This window comes from Pelobates fuscus, chromosome 10, assembly GCF_036172605.1.
Source record: "Pelobates fuscus isolate aPelFus1 chromosome 10, aPelFus1.pri, whole genome shotgun sequence".
Taxonomy (NCBI): Eukaryota; Metazoa; Chordata; class Amphibia; order Anura; family Pelobatidae; genus Pelobates; species Pelobates fuscus.
Genome location: NC_086326.1, coordinates 26199853 through 26222425, shown reverse-complemented (window position 1 = coordinate 26222425; position 22573 = coordinate 26199853). Strand labels below are relative to the sequence as shown.

Here is a 22573-nt window from a genome sequence, read left to right as displayed (position 1 = left end):
ACACTCAGACACATTACTGGGAGTATTATTGCTGTGGAGCTCTGCTATACACTCAGAGATATAACTGGGAGTATTATTGCTGTGGAGCTCTGTTATACACTCAGACACATTACTGGGAGTATTATTGCTGTGGGGCTCTGTTATACACTCAGACACATTACTGGGAGTATTATTGCTGTGGAGTTCTGTTATACACTCAGACACATTACTGGGAGTATTATTGCTGTGGGGCTCTGTTACACACTCAGACACATTACTGGGAGTATTATTGCTGCGGAGCTCTGTTATACACTCAGACACATTACTGGGAGTATTATTGCTGCGGAGCTCTGTTATACACTCAGACACATTACTGGGAGTATTATTGCTGCGGAGCTCTGTTATACACTCAGACACATTACTGGGAGTATTATTGCTGTGGGGCTCTGTTATACACTCAGACACATTACTGGGAGTATTATTGCTGCGGAGCTCTGTTATACACTCAGACACATTACTGGGAGTATTATTGCTGTGGAGCTCTGTTATACACTCAGACACATTACTGGGAGTATTATTGCTGTGGAGCTCTGTTATACACTCAGACACATTACTGGGAGTATTATTGCTGTGGAGCTCTGTTATACACTCAGACACATTACTGGGAGTATTATTGCTGTGGAGTTCTGTTATACACTCAGACACATTACTGGGAGTATTATTGCTGTGGAGCTCTGTTATACACTCAGACACATTACTGGGAGTATTATTGCTGCGGAGCTCTGTTATACACTCAGACACATTACTGGGAGTATTATTGCTGTGGAGCTCTGTTATACACTTAGACACATCACTGAGAGTAATATTGCTGTGGAGCTCTGTTATACACTCAGGCACATTACTGGGAGGATTATTGCTGTGGAGCTCTGTTATACACTCAGACACATTACTGGGAGGATTATTGTTGTGGAGCTCTGTTATACACTCAGACACATTACTGGGAGTATTATTGCTGTGGAGCTCTGTTATACACTCAGGCACATTACTGGGAGTATTATTGCTGTGGAGCTCTGTTATACACTCAGACACATTACTGGGAGGATTATTGTTGTGGAGCTCTGTTATACACTCAGACACATTACTGGGAGTATTATTGCCGTGGAGCTCTGTTATACACTCAGACACATTACTGGGAGTATTATTGCTGTGGAGCTCTTTTATACACTCAGACACATTACTGGGAGTATTAATGCTGTGGAGCTCATTTATACACTTAGACACATTACTGAGAGTAATATTGCTGTGGAGCTCTGTTATACACTCAGGCACATTACTGGGAGTATTATTGCTGTGGAGCTCTGTTATACACTCAGACACATTACTGGGAGTATTATTGCTGTGGAGCTCTGTTATACACTCAGACACATTACTGGGAGTGTTATTGCTGTGGAGCTCTGTTATACACTCAGACACATTACTGGGAGTATTATTGCTGGGGAGCTCTGTTATACACTCAGACACATTACTGGGAGTATTATTGCTGGGGAGCTCTGTTATACACTCAGACACATTACTGGGAGTATTATTGCTGGGGAGCTCTGTTATACACTCAGGGACACCAACTACATGGAGCTCCTAGAAAAGAGGGGTATAGGGGCAGAGATGAGGGACAGAGAGATTATGACTTTTAATATGGACTGTCACAACTATATAGGGACCATTGGGAAGTATGACATATACACACAATTATACAGAGACATTTCGTGTATAAATAGCATCTTCTCCTTTCTGCTACAATCTGTATATACCGAATTCACCCTTCCTTGATTTTTGTTTGGTTTTACTATATAGCATGAAAACAAGCTGCAAATTCTTCCAGAAATGCTTGAAAACAAGAAAAAAAAATCACAGTAAAACATTGGCAAAATGAAAATATACAGTAGGTGAATCTATATTTTCACTTGTAAGTTAAAAAAAAAAACAGCTTTGCCGTTTCATTTCTAAATAGAAGACAGCATTTATAAGACAACTGAAATTCAACAGATGCATCAATATTGACTTAAAGAATAGTCAAAAAATAAAATAAACAACAACCTTAATCCAATAGTAAAGTCAATGGAACAATCGCTCCCTTCTCTAAACACACACACACACGTTTACTTTGGCTTCTGAAAGAGAGCGTGGATGATACTTTACAACAACGAGATTACAACAGAGGTATCCTTTAGCCATCAATCTAAATATAGCAATGGAACAAGATATAGTTCAGAAACCACGTGTGCATCAGACCATGATAACCTTCAAAATTCCAGGATTTGAAAAAGAAACATTTGAATTTTATTAAAGACACGGAGGCTCATATTATGCATAACTCTTTCTTTATTTCCTCAGCAGCAAAGATAGAGGAATATAAATATTGTCAAAATGAAAGAAAAAACTGTTAAGGCATAACAGGCAGCCAATCACATAACAGAGGAAGTAGCTATATAAGTCCTGTGTCTCCCACAATCCTCCTCTTTCTTTGCTGCTTCCTCAGACAGCTAAGTATCCATGTTTAGCTCTCTTACTTGTGGCATTTTGATTGTGGTATTTCTTATTATTATTGCTATTTACTAATTTAATTTGGTGTTGTTTTATTGATGCATCCTTTGTTTTAATTGTATATACATCGTTTTATTCGTTGTGCTCCGCTTAGTGTGCCTTGGGGATCCCTGAGGGTTTTTCCCCTTTACCGGGAGGTTTTTTCTCCCTGCCTTTCCCTTGCTCCCTCTCTCGGGCGCAGACAGTGATTGGTGCCGCGGCCGGTCCTTTCTTCACGACCGCGGCTACGTGCACTTCCCTGCCCGCTCACGGACTTCCCGCGCGGGCAGAGTGCACGCGCCCCTTCCCCCGACGGGTGCACGGCCGCGAGCACTTCCCTCGCGTGCGGCGGCCATTTTGGACGGACCTCCATGCGGTCTGCCTCCTTGCCGTGCAGTCGGTCGCCTCGATCCCTCCCGGGCACACTAACGGTCTGAATTTTCTTACTGTCCTTCTCTGTGGGTTACTCAACCCTTTTTAGTTCTCTCCTGCCCTGTTTTTTCGTTAGTTTACAGATTACTAATTGTTGCATCATGCAGGATAGGGATGATGGGCCTACAGATCCCTCTGGGGACTTTACCATGGAGACTACTGAGAGTGCTATGGCCTCTCAGGAATTTCAAGCTTTGCTTGAAGCCACTATGGCTTCCTCCCTGCAGAAGGCTATTGCCTCAGCCATGGGGGCTGTCTCCTCCTCATTTACCCACTCCCTGCACTCGATGGTTTTACCTACAGTAACCACCCCAGCTTCCCAGGGTGGGGGGTCCCCTTCCCCTGCCCAGACAGTGCCTGGGGCACGTAAGGCTAAGGCCAAATCCAAAAATGTCGGCTCCCACTCCTCGATGCAGGTGCTACCTGCCTTGAATGACTCGCTGGAAGCGGTCACTGATAGCGCGCACCCCACGCGCAAAAGAGCCCCTGGCCGGGCTAAAAAGGCTAGACTATGGAAAAGGGCTAGAGCCCTAGATGATGGGTCGGATACCGACCGGAGTGTGGAGGATGAGTCCGACCATATGGGATATGACTCCTTCGATGAAGGTGAATCTGGCGAGGATTTGCCCCTTACGGGCGTGACCCCCTCGGGCTCCTCCGCCAAGGCCAGTGGCCACTTATTAGACGCCTCTGGGGATACCAAGGCGATTCTTGACCCGCAGGGTAACCCCCTGTTCGACCCTGATGACCTGCGGCACCCCAGGTCCGCTGAGTGGGTTCCCCCAGACCATATTGCCCAGTACGTGGCTAAGCGTATTCGCACCCCGCTCTCTAAAGAAGGCCGCAATAAACTGCGCGCCGAATGCCCAAGGCCTTCCCTCCCCGGCGCCGCCGGCAGAACCCCGGATATTGATCCCCAAATTGCCCAATTTCTCAATAAGTCGGGCTGGAAGCCCAAGAAGGGCCTTGACCACTCCCTGAAAGGGTGCCAGGACAAGATCCTGGATACTCTGGGGCCCCTATCAAAGTTATACGAGCTTCTCGAAGCTGCCAAATCTGGAGACTCAGTTTTGGATATGGATGTGGCCATTGGATGGGTCCAGCGGGCTATATGCCTGCTGGGCAATGCTAATACAGCTATGTCCTCCGAGAGGCGTAAGGCGATCCTCCTAAAGATCGACCCTAAGCTGGCCGCTATGACGGTGACAGAACCAGACCCGACTGAGGAGGGCTTACTGTTCGGCTCCTCCTTTGTCAAAGACATGGGCTCCTATGTGAAGACCTTTACCGCAATTGATAAGGCGCAAGCGAACATGAAGCGCATGTTCGCGCCCAAGGTTTTTGGAGGGGCCGGGCGTAGCAGGAACCGTCCGCCTGGCCGCGGTTACAGAGGCTCGTTCCGAGCACCCAGAGGTTCCTTTTTTCCGTCACGAGGCTTCCAAGACCCGAGAGCACCCACCTTCTTCCCAGCCAGAGGCAGGGCTTGGGGCTCCAGATACCCCCGCAGTGGCGCTCCAACCAGACGTCCTTACGGTGAGTACCCCTTCTTCCCCTCCCGCTCAGGTTCAGGTAGCGGGGAGGTTAGCCTTGTTTTACCACAGGTGGGTGGCACTGACATCAGATGCTTGGGTACTACAGTGTGTAAGGGGATATCGCCTAGAGTTCGTTTCTATGCCTGTCCAGTTTTGTCCCCCCAGAGAACTGTCTCTTCCACCAGATCAGGACGAGATGATTTCCGCGGAAGTCGTGGAAATGTTGTCCAAGGGCGCAATAGAGGAACTGCCGTTCGCCGCAAGAGGCTTTACGAGCAACTTGTTCCTAGTACCAAAGAAAGGGGGCGGAGTTCGCCCCGTGATAAATCTTCGCCCTCTCAATGCTTTCCTGCGTTACCAACATTTCCAGATGGAAGGCATACACTGCCTCAGAGACCTTCTACGCCAGTCGGACTGGCTGGCCAAACTGGACCTGAAGGACGCTTACTTCACGGTTCCCATTGCTGCGGACTGCAGGGACTACCTGCATTTCACCTGGCATGGCCGACGATGGCGCTTCACCTGCCTGCCTTTTGGTCTCTCTTCGGCTCCTTGGTGCTTCACCAAGCTCTTGAAGCCGGTAGTGGCATTCCTCCGAACCCGAGGGGTCCGCCTCATTATTTACCTGGACGACATTCTGATCCTGTCCCAGTCAAGGGCGGACCTCCTACTACACTTAGAATGGACGACCGACCTTTTACAAGGTTTGGGATTCCTGATCAATTGGGACAAATCGGTCCTGACCCCCGCCCAGTCGATAGAATTCCTGGGCTTCAAAGTGGATTCCGTCCAACAGTTTTTATTTCTACCGGATTCCAAGATGAAGGCCATTCGGAAGGAAATCCGGAGGGCTCTTCGTGTCTCGGACTTGTCAGTAAGACAATTGGCGAGAATTATTGGCCTCCTCGCAGCCTCTATTCAGGCGATCTTCCCGGGCCCACTACATTACAGAGCCCTCCAACGGCTCAAAGGTTCACACCTTCGACTGGGCCACTCCTACGAATCCCGGATACGCTTGGACGCGGAGTCCAGAGACGAGTTAGAATGGTGGTTGGCACACATGGAGGCGTGGAACGGGAGAGCCATTTTCGGCTCCGTCCCGGACGTAGTGATAGAGTCCGATGCCAGCTTGCACGGCTGGGGCGCTCGTTGTGGAGACGTTTCCACAGGAGGCAGATGGTCCGATGTGGAGAAGTCGTTACACATCAACTGCTTGGAACTTCTGGCAGGGGCATTCGCGATCCGCAGCCTTACCCCAGGGCGGGCGAATTGCTGCGTTCTGCTCAAGATGGACAACGTGTCGGCGGTCCGTTACATAAATCACCTGGGCGGCACGAAGTCCAAGATGTTAGCGATTCTAGCAAAAGATTTCTGGCAGTTCTGCCTCTACAACAACGTCTCAGTGACGGCGGAACACATTCCGGGTCTGGACAATTCGGGAGCGGATTGGAATTCCAGACACTTAAGAGACTCTGGCGACTGGCATTTACACGCTTCAGTGTTCCAGGGCCTGGACATGTTGTGGGGAAAATTCCAGATGGATCTGTTCGCATCTCGGCTGAACACTCAACTGCCGAAGTTCTACAGTTGGAGGCCGGACCCGGCGGCGGTGGCGACAGATGCCTTTCTCCAAGACTGGCCGCAGGGTCACCTGTACGCCTTTCCCCCGTTCAACATGATCGCACGCACGATCTCGAAACTGGTTCGCCACGATTGTCGTGTGGCGTTGGTCACCCCTCTCTGGAGATCTCGACCATGGTTCCCTCGCTTGATGGAGTTGTCAATAGATTTCCCTCGGTTGATACCAGTTTTCCAGGACCTCCTTCTGGATCCGGATGGGAACTCACACGACCTGGTGATGCAACACCAGTTGCCCCTGATAGCATGGTTCCTTTCAGGGGACCTTGGGTTGTCTCAGACGTTCCGCAGACAACTCTCCTGCTCCTCGATAACGCCTGGGCCCCAGGCACACGAACAGCTTATCGAACTTCATGGAGATCGTGGTCTGGTTGGTGCATGGAACGGACAGTGGATCCCGTATCTGCCCCTCTACATTTGATCCTGGAGTTCCTCACGTTCCTGTTTGACTCGGGCAAGGCGTACCGCACGATCAACCTATCCCGCTCGGCTATTTCGGCCGGACACAAGGGTTTGGATGGTTCCCCTGTCGGCAGACATCCTTTTGTATGTCGCCTTCTCAAGGGTATTCGCCTTGCCCGTCCTCCACGGCCTCGTTTCTCTGCATTTTGGGATGTCAACGTGATGTTGCAGTTCCTCTCATCATGGTACCCTAACCAAGAATTGACTTTAAAACGTTTGTCATCCAAGCTGGTGATGTTACTCTGTTTGATCTCTTGCAAGAGGGTCTCTGACGTCAGGGCCCTGGATTGGGACGCCGTTGCTTTCACCCCAGAAGGCGTTACTTTTGACATATCCAGGAGGACGAAATCCGCATCCAAGTCGTTTACTTACCCGAGGTTTCCTGGTTGTCCGGCACTCTGCCCGGTGGATTGCGTCAAAGTTTATCTAGATGCTACACGTTCCCTTCGCTCCGCTGATCTGCATGATTTGTTCTTATCTTTTAAATCACCTCACCGGCCAGTTTCGACACCTACTCTGGCACGTTGGGTGCGTTGGCTACTATTTTCTGCAGGTATAGACACCTCTGTTTTTACGCCTCATTCTGTACGGGGCGCGATGGCTTCGAAAGCATCCTCAGTCGGATGTCGTCTAGAAGACATTATGCGAGCGGCGGACTGGTCCAGAGAATCGACCTTTCGAGATTTCTATTTCAGACCTATTGAACACATCGCATCTCGAGTAGTGGCACAGCTTTGAACTTGCATAATATGAGCCTCCGTGTCTTTAATAAAATTCCCAGATTTTACTAGTAACATGACGTAAAGTCATGATTTTATTAAAGACACGGAGGCGAGTATTATTCCCGCCCACCCTCCCGGTGTGGGTTTTGGGAAAGGAGATGCTTCGGTGCTTTTCAGGTATGTTTTTCAATTAGGTCTGTATTTATTTTGTGTATTTATATCATGTATTTTTATCATGTTTTGGATGATCTTGCACGTTTTATACTGGGTCCTAATTTTATATATTTTCTATTTCAGAATCCAGTTTTTTTTTTATGTATGACTCCTCACGATCATGTTTGGTAAGTCTACAGTTTTGAGTTTGGAAATTACCATATTTTTCTATCTTTTTTAGCTTGAAGCTTTCGCATTGTTTCCCGTTTCATGTTTGGATCAAGTGGGACATCGTTATCTTACCTGGTCTTCGGTTTTCGCAAGAAAGAGGGGGATTGTGGGAGACACAGGACTTATATAGCTACTTCCTCTGTTATGTGATTGGCTGCCTGTTATGCCTTAACAGTTTTTTCTTTCATTTTGACAATATTTATATTCCTCTATCTTTGCTGCTGAGGAAATAAAGAAAGAGTTATGCATAATACTCGCCTCCGTGTCTTTAATAAAATCATGACTTTACGTCATGTTACTAGTAAAATCTGGGAATTGTACATCATTTTGAGCCGAATTTTGGTCGTCAAAATGATGCTGGACGTCCTCACGCTATGCATGAGGACTCCCAGCGTCGCCGGAATCCCTATAGGAAAGCATTGAATAATGAGGAGATGCGAGTGCGTACATGCGCATGAGGTCTCTCCCGCCGGCAGACGTCAGCAGGGGAGGAGCATGGGCAGAGCTGAGCCAGCGTCAAGAGACAGTGCTGGACCCAGGTAAGTGACAGAGGGGTTTTTACTCCTTCTGCACCCTGGGAGGGGGCCTTGACAGAGGGGAAATCTATAGTGCCAGGAAAACTAGTTTGTTTTCCAGGCACTATAGTTTCCCCTTAAATCCACCTCTAGTGGCGGTCTGAAAACCACTAGAGGTGCTTATGTTGCCCTTACTGAGTAAGGCTTGGTCATATGAGCTTCTGAGTTACAGGAAAGCATTGCATTCATATCTATGGGGAACCTTGGATGCGCCTGTCCCTCGACATACATGCACGTCAGGTCCCCAGTGGCCCCCAGTGGGGAGAATTAGATTGGGTATTTGCCAGAGGAGGCAATGTCTCCTCAAAGACGTTGCAGGAGGCAGAGTGGAGAGCAGCGTAGAGGCATCCTGGCAAAAGTTGAGTAAAGCTTTTATTTTCTTCATTTTTATTGCATACTGGAAGGGGGCACTATAACATTAGGAGTACAAGTTTGTATTCCTAACACTATAGTCTTCCTTTAATTGCAATAAAGACCGCCTGATATTTTAGCACAGATTTCTCACTACCCAAGCAAAGCGTCTCCTGTTTCCAGAACAAAAGAGCTTTTTACATATTCCATCACTACTCAATCTTTCAGTTGCTTTCAAGTTAAACATTGAATTGTTCCACTTACGCTGTAATTGAAGTTTTAATATGGTTACATTACCGCTCCGTCATCTCCTTGAACTCAATTTATGTCAATCAATGTATAATGCTTTCACTAATGAGATTTACTGCAAGTTAAATACACGTATCTGAAAGTTACTTTTTATTTTAAAAAAATACATTTTACTTTATTACTTACATATGAGAATAATTATTGTTAAATTTGTTTTTTGACCTTTTGTTTTCCATTTATATTATTTAACTTTTAATTGCTTTTCTGCTACAACACAGAAAAGCTGAATAAAGTTTGCAAGAGTAGTTAATGATACCTCAAAGTTTTAACTCTTATACCCCACCTTATTGAAGTCATTAGAAACATAAGCATGGGTTTAGCAGATCACATCCAAATTGAAGAAGTGCAATTTGCTCATTATTGCATCCGCTACTTGTTAATCGAGAGTATGCAGTCATTGATCTGAAAACTCTTACAGGGCATTGTTTTTCCTAGGTGCTCCACACTAGACCCATGGGTCCGGTGTGAAGTGCCTAAGATAGACAGTGGGTTTTTCGATGGTCTAGGCTTGTAGCAGAAATGAACACGAGGGGATAGATGGTTCTACTCTGGTTGCACATCGAGCCCTCGTTCAATCTTGGTTACAGGTTGATGTTCCCACAATGGCGCAAGTCATTATTAAAATAAAAAATAAAAAACATATATAATCAAAAAGTTGACATTGCAGGCACAAAATAACGTACCCACATTTCATATGACATGGATTATTATTATTTTATTAATTATATAGCGCCAGCAAATTCCGTAGCGCTGTACAATAGGTGGACTAACAGACACGTACTTGTAACCAGACAAATGGACACAGAGGAACAGAGGGGTTAGAGGGAGTGGGGTATAGTGACACAAAGGGTACAAGTAGGGGTAATGAAATAGTTTGCTAGAAAAGTACTTAGTATGTTATTTTTGACAGTTGCAGGAGAGGAGTCAAAGTGGGGCGGGGGGAAAGGAAAAGCGCTAACAGGTCGGAGCAGAGCAGAAACCTCTTCCGTTGTAATAGGTGTGAATGCGCATAGAACAGTGGAGTAAGTTAGGTTGGGTGATGTATTGGAAGATGTAATGGAAGGGGAGGGAGAGAGGTTAGAGATCTCTTCCCTGATTGTAGAAATCCTCTCAGTGAAGTGAGTTGCAAAGTTTGAAGCGGACAGGGTGGTACGGGGAGGGGGAGCAACAGGGCGAAGCAGAGCATTAAAAGTGTGAAATAGTCGTTTGGGTTCGCGGGAGAGTGTGGTTATGAGGGTATTGAAGTAATTTACTTTTGCAAAGGAAAGAGCCAGATTGTAGGAGCACAGCATAAATTTATACTGGAGGAAGTCCGGTGCAGAGTGAGACTTTCTCCAACAGTGTTCAGCAGTTCTGGAACATTTTTTCAGATGCCATTGGAATCCTACCAGGACCATTAGAGAGAATTGTAGAAGGAGTTACATTGCTGCTACACCCACCCCCTCCTCCCCAAACCTAATCTTTTTATTTTTCTTATTTCATTTTACCTCTAAATTGGGAAGTGATGTCCATTCCTTCTTTATAGTAAAAACACTGGCTTTTGAGAGCAAGTTGCTTTTTGATAATCTATATGCCAATGTTCCTACAGATGCTGTTGTGCTCTATGTACTTTAATAAAGAATGTAATTTATTTATTTTTTTTCATACAGTTATTTACTAAAGGGAGAATTCAAAGTGAATTTCAAATTTAAGGCCAAAGAAGCAGAACTGAAAACATAGTGGATTTAGAGAATGTTTCAATTTCAGCTACATTTACCATAAATTTGAAAATGACTGAATTCTCACTTTATTGAGTAACACTGTATAAATTATTAAAGGGAACCCTATAGTACCCCCCTTCCTCGTGCCCCTCTCGCCCCTTCCATCCCCCCCCCCCACACCCACAGCTGATAAACAGTTAAAAACCCTTTTATGACTAGCCTGATTCCAACGTCATGCCCCTCAGAAGTGGTTCAGACTCCTCCTCCACCAGCATCTGCCGGCGATGGCGGCCTAATGCACATGCTCGGCGAGTGCTACGTTTGCATTAGGACTACCCCATAGACAGCTTCTAGATGTGAAGTAAACTCTGCAATGTAATTATTGCAGTTTCTCGGTAACTGCAATATTTACAATTGTCGGGTTAAGGGGACATGGCCAGCGCACCCAGACCACTTCAATGAGCTGCAAGTGGTCTGAGTGCCTATAGTGTCCCTTTAAGTATTGCATCATTAATATTACAGCATCTTGTGCCTTACCAAAGCTGTTCAAAAGTAGTCAGCCCCCATCCCACGCTAATGAATTACTAAATACAGCTGCAGACAACAGAATGTCTGGATACATTCAGGAATATTATCCAACTGCACAGTCTCTGGCAATCTATCGCTCTCAGGGAAAATCTCTACCAGAAAGCAAACCAAAGTGTTTATATTGAGATTAGTCAAGCAGAGACGTGCCCTATAATTGGCAAGCAAACCGAGAAACAATTATATTGGCGAATACTATATTTTTATTTTTTAATACATTATATTTATTTGACACTTTTTTTATTTGAAACATTACACAAAAACTATGCCAGATTTTGCTTTCAAAAGCAATTTTAGTAGAAAAATGAGGATGTATCTAGTCAAGCTCCAGTTACAGCTATTGGATGTTGTTGGGTCACATTTAATACTGCATGTGTCCTGTGCTCCAATCCATACTACTCCTGTGTAAGGGAGCAGGTAGTCTTATGCCTTTAACAAAAGTGTTCTGTGCTTAAGGTGCTTTTAAGTGCAGGTGACAATATATATATTTTAGCATCTAGCACACAAGTGTACGTTTCTGTCAAACGTTATAGAATATCATGCAATCAACAAAAAAGGTGAACTAAGTGTTAAAAAAGATCACACCAGTTCATATAGTGGTTCACTTCTAAAAATAGCACTTACCCCTTAGGGGTTTTAACAGCAATGAAATGCTGGGAAAAAAACAGAACTAATATAGTGTAATACAATAAAGTACAAGGAGGTGCAAAATCTAAATCAGACACACTCACATGGAGAGGAGCCTGCTCGGATAGGCTCAAATCTCTTCCACTAGTGGGTACTAAGGTGACACAATACCTCTTCTTTCATTTACATCGGGTGTCCTGATACAGAGGAGAGAAAAAAGAATGAGGGAGAGAAATGGAAGCAATAATGCTCCTGGTGTGGTAAATTCAAACAAACTAAAGTGATAAGTGCAATGTGCAGATACAAAAGGACAAAACATTTTTAGGTGCATAAATGAGAAAAGGAAAGTAAAACAAGGATTAGTTAGATTAAAAACAAAAGAAGGAAGGTATGTAGAAGAGAATAAAGGTCTAGTTGACTGCCTCAATGAATATTTTTGTTCAGCATTTTCAGATGAAAATGGAGGAAAGGGGCCTCGTTAAAATGGAGGAAAGGGACTTCAGGAAAAAGGACAAATTAGTATTTTGTTACATGTGAGTTTACAGAGGAAGAGGTTCTATTTCAACTGTCAAAAGTGAAGACAAATAAGTTGATGGGGCCTGATGGAATACAACATTTTTAAAAGAGCTTAGTGGTGTACTAGCAAAACCATTAACGGATTCATTTAACAAATCATTGTTAACAGGAGTCGTCCCAGAAAATTGGAAGTTAGCGAATGTTGCGCCCATTCACAAGAAAGGTAGTAGGGAGGAGTCGGGTAACTATTGGCCAGTAAGCCTTAGTTCAGTAGTTGGGAAAGTAATGGACCATGTTAAAGGATAGGATTGTTGAACATCTAAAATCACATGGATTTCAAAATCAGAGACAACATGGGTTTACTTCAAGCAGATCATTCCAAATTAATCTTATTGATTTTTTTCTATGGGTAACTAAAATAATAGATATGGGTGGTGCAGAAGAAATTGCTTACCTAGATTTCAGCCAGGCTTTTGTCACTGTTGCACATAGAAGGCTTATCAATAAACTGCAATCTTTAAGTTTGGATTCCAATATTGTTGAATGGGTAAGGCAGTGGCTGAGTGACAGGCAACAGAGGGTTGTAGTCAATGGAGTATATTCGAAGCATGGGCTTGTCACCAGTGAGGTAGCTCAGGGATCTGTACTTGGACCCATTCTCTTTAATATTTGTATTAGTGATATTGCAGAAGGTCTTAATGGTAAGGTATGTGGAAGGTATGTATGTGTCTTTTTGCTGATGATACTAAGATATGTAACAGGGTTGATGTTCCAGGAGGGATAAGCCAAATGGCAAATGACAAACTAGAAAAATGATCAGAGCTGTGGCAGCTGATATTTAATGTGGTTAAGTTCAAGATAATGCATCTTGGATGTAAAAACCTAAATGGCAGAGAGCAAAGTATAGAAGATTTCATAGAGTCCTAACCTCAACATCTGAGGAAAGGGATTTATGGTTGATTATTTCTGATGACTTAAAGGTAGGCAGACAATGTAATAGAGCAGCAGGAAATGCTAGCAGAATGCTTGGTTGTATAGGGAGAGGTATTAGCAGTAGAAAAAGGGAATTGCTCATGCCATTGTACAGAACACTTGGAGTATTGTACACAGTACTGGAGACCGTATCTCTAGAAGGATATTGATACTTTAGAGAGAGTTCAGAGAAGGGCAACTAAACTGGTTCATGGATTACAGGTTACAACCTACCAGGAAAGGTTAAAGGATCTTAACATGTATAGCTTGGAGGAAAGACGAGACAGGGTGGATATGATAGAAACATTAAAATTCGTCTGAGTTTCTGATAATTCGGACATTCGGGTGCTTCCGAATGTCCGAATAGCTGAATTGCCGAAGAGCCGAATTGCCGAAGTCCCGAAGTGCCGAAATTACCAAATTTCCAAAGTGTAGTAGTGCCAAAATGCCGAAGTGCTTAATTGCTGAAGTGCCGAAGTTGCCGAAATTCCGAAGCACAGTATTGCCTAAGTACTTATATACTTACCCAGTGAAAGAAGAAGAATGTTACATTGCATACAATTTTAAATAAAAAGTATACAAACAACACTTACCAAGTAACACACATTCATATAAAATGTTACTTAGCCAGTCAATGTAATGACAGGAATGAATAAATAGATAACTCCCTAATTCCCACGGTATTAGGGAGCTATCTACTAAAAGGCTGAAAGACCTGAATTGGTCTTTCAGCCAAATGTACTAATACTAAGTAAAGATTACTTAGTATTAGTAAACTATGCCCCTCCTCGTTATATCGCGAGTAGGGGCATTTCTATTAAACAGTGAGCAGCCTGCCCCCTGCTCCCCAGCACCCTGAGCAGCGGGTGGGGGCCCTAAAGTAAAAAAAAGGGGCGAGGACCTATTGTCCTCCTCACCGGCCCCCACCCCTGAGCGGTGGGTGGGGGCCCTAAACAAGAATAAGGGGGGACACCTAATGTCCTCCCCCGTGGCACCCACCATTGAGCGGTGGGTGGGGGCCCTAAATACAAATTGGGGGACCTAATGTCCTCCCCCTGGCCTCCATCCCTGAGCGGATGGAGGCCAGGGAACTAGAATAAGGGGGGGGACCTAATGTCCTCCCCCCTGGCCCCCACCCCTGAGCGGTGGGTGGGGGCCCTAAACAAGAATAAGGGGGGGACACCTAATGTCCTCCCCATGGCCCCCACCCCTGAGCGGTGGGTGGGGGCCCTAAATACAAATTAGGGGAACTTAAGGTCCTCCCCCTGGCCCCCATCCCTGAGCGGTGGGTGGGGGCCCTAAACTAGAATAAGGGGGGGACCTAATGTCCTCCCCCTGGCCCCCACACCTGAGCGGTGGGTGGGGGCCCTAAACAAGAATAAGGGGGGACCTAATGTCCTCCCCCCTGGACCACACCCTGGCCCCCACAGTTTGCTCACTGTTCAATAGACATGCCCCTACTCGCGGTATAGCGAGTAGGGGCAAAATTGACTAATACTAAGTATTTTTACTGTGGGAATTAGGGAGTTATCTACCAAGCGGCTGCAAGAGAAATGCCGGAATTCCGAAGTTCCTAAGTGCCGAAGTTCCGAAGTGGCGAAGTTCAGAAGTGCCAAAGTGCCGAAGTTGCCAAAGTGTCGAAGTGCTGAATTGATAAAGTCCTGAATTTCGGAATGCCGAACCGAGACGAATATTTTCCCCATGCACATGCCTAGTTAACACAGTTAAGAGGTTTAAGCATGCATGGGATAGGCATTAGGCTATCCTAGCTATAAGATGAGGCCAGGGACTAATGAAAGTTTTTTGAAAATTGGGCAGACTAGATGGCAGACTAGATGGGCCGAATGGTTCTTATCTGCCATCACATTATATGTTTCTATCTGCCTTTCAGGTACCCGGTTTTAGGGAATGAGTCGTGTTAGGACAAATGGTACAATGTACTAAAAGTGGGGTAATCGCCATGCACACTAAGGGAATTAGCTAATCTTTTCTTTGGTTGTCCCTTCAATATTTACATGTGGATACATCCTACTTATAAATAATGATTTTAAAATATATTTTCCTTATTTATTTGACAAATCAAGATTATTGCATTGCATATCAAAGCATAAGTTATGGTGCAAGGAGTGGACTAGTTCCCCAGTTTTTTAATATGTGCATGTATGGCATGTTATTTGTGTGTTAAAAAAAAAAAAAGTAGATATTTGGTTAATTATAGCAACCATAATATCTTCACTATATTCATCAATAAAGCTGTTCTATTAAAACAACAGCTAGTTAGTAAGATTCTCAGCCAGTTTCTGGAGAGTTGAAGAAGCTGCAAATTTGCAGCAAAGATCGTTTATAGGTTAACATATATTTTTTTTATAAAATATTTTTAATTACTTTTTGCATGCATGCTAATGCACGGTATCCACTCTGCATTAAAATTGGGTTAACCAAAGCGTGCACCGTGCCTTTAAATAATTACTTAAATACTCAATTTGTTTTGTTCAGAAAACAATAGTTTTAGTCTTTTTTAAAAAAAATATATTAGTAAACTGAAACCAGTTATAAAATTCTAAAACACATTATGCCTTCTAGACATTGAAATATCAATTAGTAAGACAAGAGGTGGCTATTTCACGAAGATACATCCCTAAAGTAAGTTTCACTAACAAAACAAAGGAGGCGGAACCAGCAGGTTGTTTCTTACAGCCAAATTGCTGGAACCTTAAATGTTTGTCTAAGATTATTCATGAGGCCAGATGGGCTGGATTATCAGCATGTGACTAAAAGGAAACGTGAGACTTGTATAACTGATCAGACGAGTTTTACTTCTTGTATTAAAAAAAGACTTTGAGCACACACACACACACACCACAAAAGCAACAACAAAAAGAAACGACAGATTTTGAGATTTATCTCCAGATACAAACTGGATACATTTACAATAGAGATTCCTAAAAGCAGATCACTCTGTTTACCTCCTTAATTGACTGAATGGATACAATTAACAGAATAACCGCTCCGGCAGGTGAAAAATTCAGGTGAGAATTATTGGGGAGGGCAGTATTTTTCTAAAATGAATAAATATTTTTTTAATTTTTTTTCCATCTAATAAATTGTATAACATACAATAGCATATTTGAAAGACACTGATTTATTTGGATTATGCATGAATTAATTGCTTGGAATTATATAGAATTTATATAGAATTTCCTAATTTTAGGACAAAAAAAAATTGCAAAAATGATCAAAGTTAGTTGTGTTTTTAGTTCTGCTTTTTTCCCCCTACTTACACACTTTTTAGAGAATAACCCCAAAAATGTTAAACCGGTGGATTTTCTAAACAGCCAGCTATATTAGTTGTGCATCCTGTATAAAACAGGGAATGCATCACAGTTATAAGGGCTTATTAACTAAACTGATAACCTGGGAAAGTAGATTTAAGGTGAAAATAGTCCAAACAGGAAAGGTTTTGCTTTCAGTTCAGCCTTAAATTTTTAATTCACTTTAAATTGTCACTACTAGTGATTAACCTGACAGTAAATCTCACCAAGCTGGTTTAAATAAAAAAAAAAAATAATAATTTTAATAAACTGACGTTTTAATATTAATGACACTTAGCAGGTCAACAAAACTTTGCTTTCAGGAAGCGCATTGTAATATTGGTTTTGCAATCCAATTATTTTTAGAATGATTAAAAAGATACTGTGCAAACATGTTTTGTGATTCAGTTTACATAAGGAATAAGTCTTCTCTACAAAGGAAAACTGTTGCTATATACATTGAAATATAGCATAACCCCAGCGTTGGTCTGCAAAATATCTCCTTACAATTTCACAAATTAACTGGGGATCTATGTAATAATCTTGGAATTGAAGCATTGACAAAGAAACTACACATTTACCACAATCACTGAGTTGGATAAGCTGTATTGTAGCTATTTTTCAATTCAGTTGTGTTTACCCAAGCCATACCTCCCAAGTGCCCCTATTTATGATGGACAGTCCTTATTTTGGGCTCAAATCCATCTGGCCTGCTTTTCTAGGAGCTCTATATTTTCTGTGTGTCTAAATCAGGGGTGCCCAATAGTTAGATCACCAGATCTTATAGAACTACAATTCCTTTGATGCTTTGCATGCTTTAGAATGGCAAAGCATCATGGAAGCTGTAGTTTTGAAACATCTGGGGAGCTACCATTTGGGCAACCCTGGTTTAAATGTATAATTGAGCTTCACAGCAATTATAATTCCAGTAATGTGTCTTTAAACTACGAAAAATCTGTTAAGAACTCAATCTGTGTAAACATTGATCTTATTTGCATAAAATTTTATTAGTAAGTCATCTAAAAATTCTCAGAACAGCACACTTCCACTTCCACCCCTAAAACTGTGCCCCACCTTGTGGGATGTATATTGTTGGGATGTATACAGTTAAATGGATAAGCTCCAATGTGCAATTTTCCCCTTAAACAGGTGTAGTGTAAAAAATGAAAAATGTATAATGCTGGGCTGCCTTAATTGCTGTCCTGCATGATTCCTATGGGTAAGTTTTCACGAAAAAAATGAATACTTTACAAAGTTAGAATGTTTGGGTAACCATACTGCTCCTTTAATGGGAAGTGCTTGAAAAAGATGCAGAAGTGACTTAATACCGTTGTATAGTACATATGATTCAGAAGTGCAAAGAAACCTGATGTTTGCACATGTTAAACTTGTTTATGTGCATGTAACCAAAAGTATGCATGTTTGCATTAAATAGCGATGGGACCAAGAGCAAGTACTTTCACTAAAAGGGGAATGGTCATGAATTCAAATGGAATTTTACATTTTAAGACCACAATAGCTGAAACTGTTACAACATTCCAAATAAACTCTGCTACCAATTTAGCGGCTTTGACTTTAAATTTGAAATCCACTTTGAATTCCCAACTATTATCATTTTATTATCTGATTTAACCCCTTGATGGCGGTCCTGAACAGGCGATCGCTTCCGCCAAAATACCGCTGTTACTATCTGCCAGGCATGTGAGGCAGATCGTAACAGCCAACTTATGTTATTTGAGCAACACGCGATCGCCCATTATTGGCTGCTGTCAAAGTGGATGTTACAAACACTTACTTTGATAGTGACATACAGGCGTACACCACACTGTCCGAGAGCTCCCGCTCTGCAGAGGTTGCTGTGCCTATCGGGGAGAGTCCCTGAGGCTGGCAATAGTGTACTTCCTGGAGGCGTAATGTGGTGCAACCGTGCTTGGAGCTGGTGGGGTGCACCTCCACGACACCTTGGACTGATATGCTCCTGTGTCGGCAGCCTCCCATCTACAGGCATCAGATGAGTAACCCTGCGGAGAGAATGTGGATTCTCTGCAGCTACAGTGCCTTGCAAAAGTATTCACCCCCCTTGGCATTTTTCGTGTTTTGTTGCCCCCCAACCTGGAATTAACATGGATTGTTTGAGGATTTGCATCATTTAATTTACAGAACATGCCCACAGCTTTGAAGATATTTTTTTTTTATTATTGTGAAGCAAGCAACAAATAGGACAAAACAACAGAACAAGTCAATGTGCATAACTATTCACCCCCCTAAAGTCAATACTTTGTAGAGCCACCTTTTGCGGCAATCACAGCTCCAAGTTGCTTTGGATAAGTCTGACCACAGATTTTCTATTGGATTGAGATCTGGGCTTTGGCTAGGCCATTCCAACACATTTACATGTTTCCCCTTAAACCACTCAAGTGTTGCTTTAGCAGTGTGTTTGGGGTCATTGTCCTGCTGGAAAGTGAACCTCCGTCCTAGCCGAAAAATCACACACAGAGTGGTACAGTTTTTGCTCAAGAATATCCCTGTATTTAGCACCATCCATCTTTCCCTCAACTCTGACCAGTTTACTAGTCCCAGCTGCTGAAAAACATCCCCACAGCATGATGCTGCCACCACCATGTTTCACTGTGGGGATGGTGCTCTTTGGGTGATGTGATGTGTTGGGTTTGCGCCAGACATAGCGTTTTCTTTGATGGCCTAAAAGTTCGATTTTTAGTCTCATCAGACCAGAGCACCTTCCTCCATACATTTTGGGAGTCTCCCACATGCCTTTTCGCAAACTCAAAACGTGCCATTTAGTTTTTTGCTGAAAGTAATGACTTTCTTCTGGCCACTCTGCCATAAAGCCCACCTCTATGGAGCGTATGGCTTATTGTCATCCTATGTACAGATACTCCAGTCTCTGCTGTGGAACTCTGCAGTTCCTCCAGGGTTACCTTAGGTCTTTGTGCTGCCTCTCTGATTAATGCCCTCCTTGCCCGGTCTGTGAGTTTTGGTGGGCGGACGTCTCTTGGCAGTTTTGCTGTTGTGCCATGTTCTTTCCATTTGGTTATGATAGATTTGATGGTGCTCCTGGGGATCATCAAAGATTTTGATTTTTTTTTTTTTTTTTTAACCTAACCCTGACTTGTACTTCTCAACAACATTGTCCCTTACTTGTTTGGAGAGTTCCTTGGTCTTCATGGCAGTGTTTTGTTATTGGTGCCTCTTGCTTAGGTGTTGCAGCCTCTGGGGCCTTTCAAAAAAGGTGTGTATTTGTAATGACAGATCATGTGACACTTAGATTGCACACAGGTGGACATCATTTCACTGATTATGTGACTTCTGAAGGTAATTGGTTGCACCAGAACTTTTTAGGGGCTTCATAACAAAGGGGGTAAATACATACGCCAATTTTCTGTTTTCCATTTCTAAAAAATAGTTTTATGTATAAATTTTTCTCATTTCACTTCACCAACTTATGTTATCGTGTTCTGATCCATCACATAAAATTCAGATTAATAAAACATTGAACTTAAGGCTGTAATGTAACAAAATAGGTAAAAGGTAAAGGGGGGGTGAATACTTTTGCAAGGCACTGTATGTTTCCTGGCAAAGATCCTTGCTTACACACTGTTTTCACCTTGTTATTAGCGCAGGGCTTTCTATTTTCACACTATTTTTGCAGCCATTAGCACCCAGTGGTTTCAAATCGATTTTATTTTCTGAAATTTCTTATGTCTCACATTCTAGCCTCGGGTTTAGGAGAAAACCCTTAGCCATCACACAAGATAAAACACTGCACCTACATAATCCTACCACCATGACCACTTAAAATCACTACAGTGGTTATGGTGGTTGGAAGAAACCTTTAATCTGTCAAACCTAACTCCACTGCTGCAGCTATACAAAGATCTCGGGATAATAACAGTAAACACTAACCTTGGCACGGCAAAGGTTTATGGACTACACTTCCCAAAATGCTCAACCACCCTCTGTTGGGAAGTATGGGAACTGAAACTTCACAAACCTTTGCAGGGCATGGCCATCACTGCAGTACATCTTGTAAGTTTTGCATTAAATGTGATATTTCAAATGGCTCTCCTTGACATTCTAAATACAAGTTATTCAGAACTTGGAATTGTGGCAACTATAGATATGAATTATTTACCGGTAATTACTTTTTTCGTTTTTGAATTATTTGTCCACTGTATCACCTGGGAGAAGGAGTTTGCACAATAGATCCAGTAGCTAGATGTGTGCATTTCTCCAGAGCTTAGTACTCTGTCCTCACAAAGGATTCATTAAAAAAACAAAGCTGCCTGACCTTGGAGAGGGTGGCCCGTTCCACTTTGTCTAGAATTGGCCCAAGTATCAAATAAGTCATTATTTAAATGTACCAAATAGGATCATTCATGTTTGGAGATAATGTTTCCTTATACACAAAGTCAACCACTACAATGTCTTGACATTTTAAAGTCTGAACTTCCTTGTACGAATGATAAGTTACCTTTCCTGTCCGTAGTGTACATTTTTATCTCACGTGCCTTTGAAACGAGTAATTGACATGATAAAGTGCTGAAAAATAAGATCACATACTGCAGGAGATCTCTACTCTACTTTATCTCCCTAAGCTCAAAGTTACTTGAAGATCTGAACGAGGCGAATCCTGTTACAATTATACAATTACAATGATTTATAAAGCACCAATGTAGTCTGTAGCCCTGTACAATAGATGAACCAAGACAATTCTAACAAAACATGGTTGATATATGAGAACGGTAGGGGAAGAGAGCCCTGCTCAAAGGAGCTTACAATCTAAAAGATTACTGTCACAGTCTGAGCCATGTTTCCAAAACAGTTGTCAATTCCAAATGTTACGGCAATAGGAAATTGGCCAATGACTTTGGTTTCAATGAGACCGTGGCTGTGATAATTTATTATATACCTACAGGGTAATTCGTTAAAGTGTAAATTGAACATTTTAGAATAAAATAGCACAACAAGAAGCAGTGTTTTCCATTCGGCTACTTATGGCATGAAATTCACTTTAAATTACTGGAAATTAAAATTTTAATGAATAACCATGTTTAGAATTTAATTATACAATTCTTAATAATTTTATTGGAATATTATTTTTCATCAAGGTTTTTAAACTGAACTTAAAATTGTGGAGAATTGAGAAATTAATTACAAACTTAGCTATGTTGTTGAATTAGTTTTGGGGGAAAAAAAATCTCCAGTTCCACAATTTGGGATTCAAATTTGCGGTTCCCAATTATTAAATATACCGTATAATGCCAGGTTATATGTAGAACCGACAGCTGTCAAAGCAAACATGATCAAGATGTCCGCTCAAGAACTCGGACAATTTGGTGACACAACTGACAGAGTTGAGTTGCAAGATGTATAAATTGCATCTTGAATGTGGACATAAACAGGACGAGAGTTGGAGGAGCTAATCACCACCACCACCACCTGTGTTGCAGATCAAAAACATACCGATTCATTCTGCAAATACATACTAACCCTTCAATATCACCTGGAGATAAGATTAGGAAATCACCTAACAGAACCGAAATATCTGGATGAAACTCAAAAACTTACCAGGTGAAACTGAGTGGGGTTGGGTAGAAATCTATGACAACTGTCAACTTTGCCCTCTGTAGAGATTTGTATTAAAAATAGCACCTACAGCCCACTCGTCAGAGAATTTACAAAATCTATAAATATAGAACAGTGAGAGAAAATACTGTTTCATTGAATATTTGCTGCAACTTGAAAACACAACATGCAAAAATTTAAAAAAAATCCCAAAATATATAGATAAGTGCCACCTACGCATAGTCACACACTGCATTTTCCCCATAACAAAAACTAATTGGAAAACAAATGAGCATTACTACTTCAAGGTTT

At 42.6% G+C, this 22573-nt stretch overlaps 1 protein-coding gene across 3 annotated transcripts in view; it reads left to right on the top strand.

Moving 5' to 3' along the window:
• The window catches only part of BLNK (B cell linker), a 171980-nt gene that overhangs the window by 82470 nt on the left and 66937 nt on the right, over positions 1 to 22573 (top strand). The window contains exon 1 of one of the 3 annotated variants that reach the window (XM_063435233.1): positions 16220 to 16393. The exons of the other annotated variants lie outside the window; for them this stretch is intronic. Coding sequence (XP_063291303.1) covers positions 16347 to 16393 — 47 coding nt within the window. The 5' untranslated portion in view covers positions 16220 to 16346. Of the gene's footprint in view, positions 1 to 16219; positions 16394 to 22573 lie in introns of those variants that run through there. 3 annotated transcript variants of the gene reach the window in all.